The sequence below is a fragment of the Microtus ochrogaster genome, chromosome 7 (assembly GCF_000317375.1).
Source record: "Microtus ochrogaster isolate Prairie Vole_2 chromosome 7, MicOch1.0, whole genome shotgun sequence".
Taxonomy (NCBI): domain Eukaryota; kingdom Metazoa; phylum Chordata; class Mammalia; order Rodentia; family Cricetidae; genus Microtus; species Microtus ochrogaster.
Window position 1 is genome coordinate 63,292,037 of NC_022014.1, and position 4,721 is coordinate 63,296,757.

Below are 4,721 nucleotides of genomic sequence, written 5' to 3' on the forward strand. Positions count from 1 at the left end.
TAGACCAGGCTGGTCTCGAACTCACAGAGATCCGCCTGCCTCTGCCTCCCAAGTGCTGGGATTAAAGGTGTGCGCCACCACCGCCCGGCTCTATCCCCACTTTTCAAACTGTCTTAGAGAACACAAGGGTAAGAGACTTACCTGTCTACAGCGACTTTCCTCAGCAGTTTTCGCAAATCTATTTGACTTTTACCGGGAGTACTGAGAAGAAAGACATACGAATTAAAACTTTCCAGATTTCACCACTTTTCCAAAAACAGGACAGTTTTATAGGCAAGCTCCTAGAAAGTAGTTCTTTCTGTCACATTAAAAAAAAAATAGAAGCTGTGGCCAGGCAGTGGTGGTTCACACCTTTACTCCCAACACTAGGGAGGCAGACGTAGGCGGATCTCTGTGAGTGTGAGCCACTCTGGTTTATAGAGAGAGTTTCCAGGACAGCTAGGGCTGTTACACAGAGAAACCTTGTCTGGGGGGAAAAAAAATCGAAGGACAAAAAGAACTGGATTCGTCCACCATGCAGGAAATACATGGCAGAGGGCGCATAGGGATCTGGTTACACTGTACCCATAATCAGGAGTCAGAGAGGTTAATGAAATCTAAAAACAAAGTGTGTGTGTATGTGTGTGTGTGTGTGTGTGTGTGTGTGTGTGTGTGTATGTGTGCACGCTCGCACATGCGCCTGTGTGTCTTTGTGCCAGAGTTTGCATGTGAAGGCCAGAGAATAATTTAGATTTGGTTTTCTCTATGCACCTCATGGGTCCCAGGGATTGAACTCAGGTCTTTAGGCTTGGCAGCAAACACCTTTACCTGTTGAGCCATCTCGCCAGTCCTGATACTGGAAGTTTGAAAACTGACTGTTTAAACAGGGTCATGTAGTTCTGGCTGGCCTTGAGCTCACTATTGTAGCTGATGACAACTTTGAACTCCTGATCTTCCTGTCTCCACTTCCTGAGTGTTGGGATTATAGGTATGTGCCATCACACGTGGCTAAAAAAATTCTTGTTAATACTTTATTTTTGCCTCAAATTTGTTAGTAAGTCAGTGATACGTCATATAATAGACTGCCTCTTGGGGGAGGCAATAAAGTATGAATGCTCAGAAAAAAAGACTAGAATTATAAAAATTAAACAAATAACAATAATAAAAAATCATCCAATATGTTACCAGCAGCTGCCTCTAACGACAGGACGAACTTAGGTTGGAAGTTGAATGAATTACACATGAGTTTTATTTTTTTCTTGAATTTTTCTGTAAGTTTCAATTTTTTCTACAGTGAGCATATGTAATTTTAAAAGTTAAAAGTGCAGCAGGGTGTAGTGGCATATGCTTTCAACCACAGGGCTTGGAAAGTGGAGTCAGGCAGATCTCTGTGAGTCAGAGGCCAGTCTGGTCAAAATATCAAGTTTCAGGACAAGCAGGGGCTTCATAGAGAAATCTTGTCTTGAGACAAACAAACAACACTAAACAAAATTTTAAAATGGTCCCAGAAGGGGCCAGTGAGCTGTTTCAGTGGGTAGAGACCCTTGCTGCCTAAGCCTGACGGCCAATGTCTGGTCCCCAAGAATCCATGTAAGGGTGAAAGGTGAGAGCAACTCCACAATATTGTCTTCTGACTCCATACAAGGGCAGTGGCATGTGTACATGTTCCCCAACCCAACATACACATACAACAATAATAATTACATTTAAATCTTAAAAAGCAAAAGAAAAAAAAAGAAGCAAAAGAAAAATCAGCATTTTAAGTAGCAATGGAGCATAATAACGTGCAATTCCTTACATTAGGACATTTTTAACGCGTGTTGCTAACACCCTGGAGTTGGGCTTCAGAGTAATACGCTGCAGATCAGAGACAGTAACTAGTGGATTCCGTTGCTCTGGTGGCGATGGTACAAGCTTTAATTACAAAATGAGACATTAAATATACATATTCAAATATCATTCTAATGTAAACACACCAAAACAGCAAATGTTTGACTGCCAGAGTGTACGTTTTCCACGATTCCATTCTTTATTTCAAAGGTCAAGGGTGCTCTCGTACACTCCCCCCTCTCTCTCTTGGCTTTACTAGACAGGATCCTGTTGGTTAGACCAGGCGGGCATGGAACTCATTACTGTGTAGCCTTGAATTCAAAAGAAATCCTCCTGCCTCCATCTAAGTGCTAAGATTAAAGATAGGAGGCACCACACCTATCTAGTGTGTTTCTATCTTTAGTATGTCTCTCCAGCTGGCATCTTGACCCCCTGTGTATCCAAGCAGGACTCTGAACTCCTGATTCTTTGCCAGTACCTCCTATGTGTTAGGATGATTAGTGTGCACCATTGTGTCCATCTTAAATGGATTGGGTCCATACACCCATCCATTGTGTATGGGTGTATATGATGCAAGTGTGTTATCCACGGTTTTGTGTATGTGTGTGAGAGTATGTGCATGGAGGTCAAGGGTCAATGGCAGGCATCTGCATTAACACTTACTATCATTTTGAGACAGGGTCTCTCACTGAGCCTGGAGCTGACAGCCTGGCTAGACCAGTGAGTGTTGTTTAACTGGGATGACTGTCTCCACTTCTCCAGTGTTAGGAGCATATGTAGGGCTGCTTTTTAAAAACATGGGTCTTGGGGATCTGAACTCAGGCCCTCATGCTTGTGTGGCAAGCACTTTACCAACTGTGCCATCTCTCCAGCCTATTTATTTTTATTTTTTTAGTACTGGAGATTGAGCCTAAGGCCTCATAAATATTAGGCAAATGCTCTGTCATTGAATGTATACTCAGCCTCAAAAGAAGTTTGACTTCGATACACAGGTTTACTATATTTTCCCAAAGGAACAATCAGGTTAAAAAAGATGTAAGGCATGACACTGTGTTTCTTGTGAGGTTTAGGTATAAGGTATTCAAGGATTTGAAGCTGGCCCGGGTTAAGTAGCAAGAAAAACACACCTGTGAACTTGGGAGATAGCTTAGTTGGTAGAGTCTTTACAGTGTTAATCCCAGCACTTGGGAGGCAGAAGCAGTTGGATCTCTGAGTTTGAGACCAATCTGGTTTGTTTGTTTGTTTGTTTATTTATTTATTTATTTATTTTGGTTTTTCGAGACAGGGTTTCTCTTTTTTTTAAAGGGTAAGTCCCAAGCAGGGCGATGGTGGCGCACGCCTTTAATCCCAGCACTTGGGAGGCAGAGGCAGGCAAATCTCTGTGAGTTCGAGACCAGCCTGGTCTACAGAGCTAGTTCCAGGACAGGCTCCAAAGCCACAGAGAAACCTTGTCTCGAAAAACCAAAAAAAAAAAAAAAAAAAAAAGGGTAAGTCCCAGGACAGCCAGGAGGCCTTGTCTCTAAAATAAAAATAAATAAATAAATAAATGTAAAATGGAAAGTGATAGAGAAAGACACACTGTATTACCTCTGGTCTCCACACATGTACCCACAAACACACAAATATAACACACACACACCCATCCCAAAGGAAGAAGGCCTTGCATGTGCAGTGTCCTCTTACCTTCTTTCTTTCTTCAATACTCTGTGTCTTTTTCAATTTTACAGTGAGTAGATCTTTAACTGTTATATGCATGGGTCCATCTTTCTTTAACGGTTCAGTCTTAAAATACATGAAGAGGTTTGAATTAAAATTGGCATCAGGACATCTAGTGAAACCCAAATCCAAGTTCACTTTGTAAAGATTCAAAGTTGAAAGTTAAGTCGTTATTGTTATTTATTTATTTATTTTATTTATTTATAATTTTTGCTTTTCCCCTTTATTATTTTTGAGACAGGATATTGCTATGTAGTCTTGGCTGTCTTATTATTCCATATCTAGCTTAAATCGGCCTTAAACTCTGGCAGTCCTTTTGTCTCAGCTTCCAGATGCTGGGGTTACAGGAACGTACCACCATACTCTCCTAACGCTAACTCTTATTTACCCTAGGGATTAAACACATTCTATGCGAGCAAGCAAGAATGACAGGGGTATGAGAGGGTGATGGTGTAGGTGTGGGTGGGTGGGGTGGTGCCAGAGAACCTTAAAATTTTTTATTTGGAGCTGGAGAGATGACTCTGAGGTTAAGAGTACTTACAGAGGACCTGAGTTCTGTTCCCAGCACCCATGATTCACAACTACCTATAACTCCAGTTCCAGGGAATCCAACACCTTCTGAGTTTTTCAGGCATGTACGTGGTACACAGTCATATAAGCAAGCAAAATACCTATTCATATAAGATAACATAATTTTAAAATTAAAAAAGTTTATATATTTTAATGTACAGTTGTATTTGGACTGCATGCATTTATGTATGGGCATGACATCCATGTCTCGTGCCTTTGGAGTCTATAAAAGGATGTCAGATCTCCTGGAACTAGAATGATAGATAGTTGAGTCTCACCATGTGGGTGCTAGGAACCAAACCCTAGTCCTCTGCAAGAGCAGTAAGTGATCTTAACGGCTGAGCCATCTCTCCAGCTCCTCTGCACCAGAATCTTCTTTGTATGTTTGTTTTGAGACTGATCTCAAACTCCTAATATAGCCATTAGCTCAACTACATAACCAAGAATGACCTTGAACTTCAGATCCTTCTACTTTTACCTCCCCAGTGCTGGGATTAGATATATGGTCTAGCCTTGGAAATAAAGCTTTGAAAGCGCACAGTAGCCGGGCGATGGTGGAGCACGCCTTTAATCCCAGCACTCGGGAGGCAGAGGCAGGCGGATCTCTGTGAGTTCGAGACCAGCCT

The 4,721-nt window shown here is 41.8% G+C and overlaps 1 protein-coding gene across 1 annotated transcript in view; it reads right to left on the minus strand.

Moving 5' to 3' along the window:
• Prr11 (proline rich 11) overlaps positions 1-4,721 on the minus strand; it is a 23,295-nt gene that overhangs the window by 9,035 nt on the left and 9,539 nt on the right. The window contains exons 6-8 of the mRNA XM_005350473.3: positions 3,493-3,591; positions 1,778-1,893; positions 142-201 (exon numbers count right to left, since the gene is read on the minus strand). Of these exons, the coding sequence (XP_005350530.1) occupies positions 142-201; positions 1,778-1,893; positions 3,493-3,591 (275 nt within the window). The remainder of the gene's footprint in view (positions 1-141; positions 202-1,777; positions 1,894-3,492; positions 3,592-4,721) is intronic.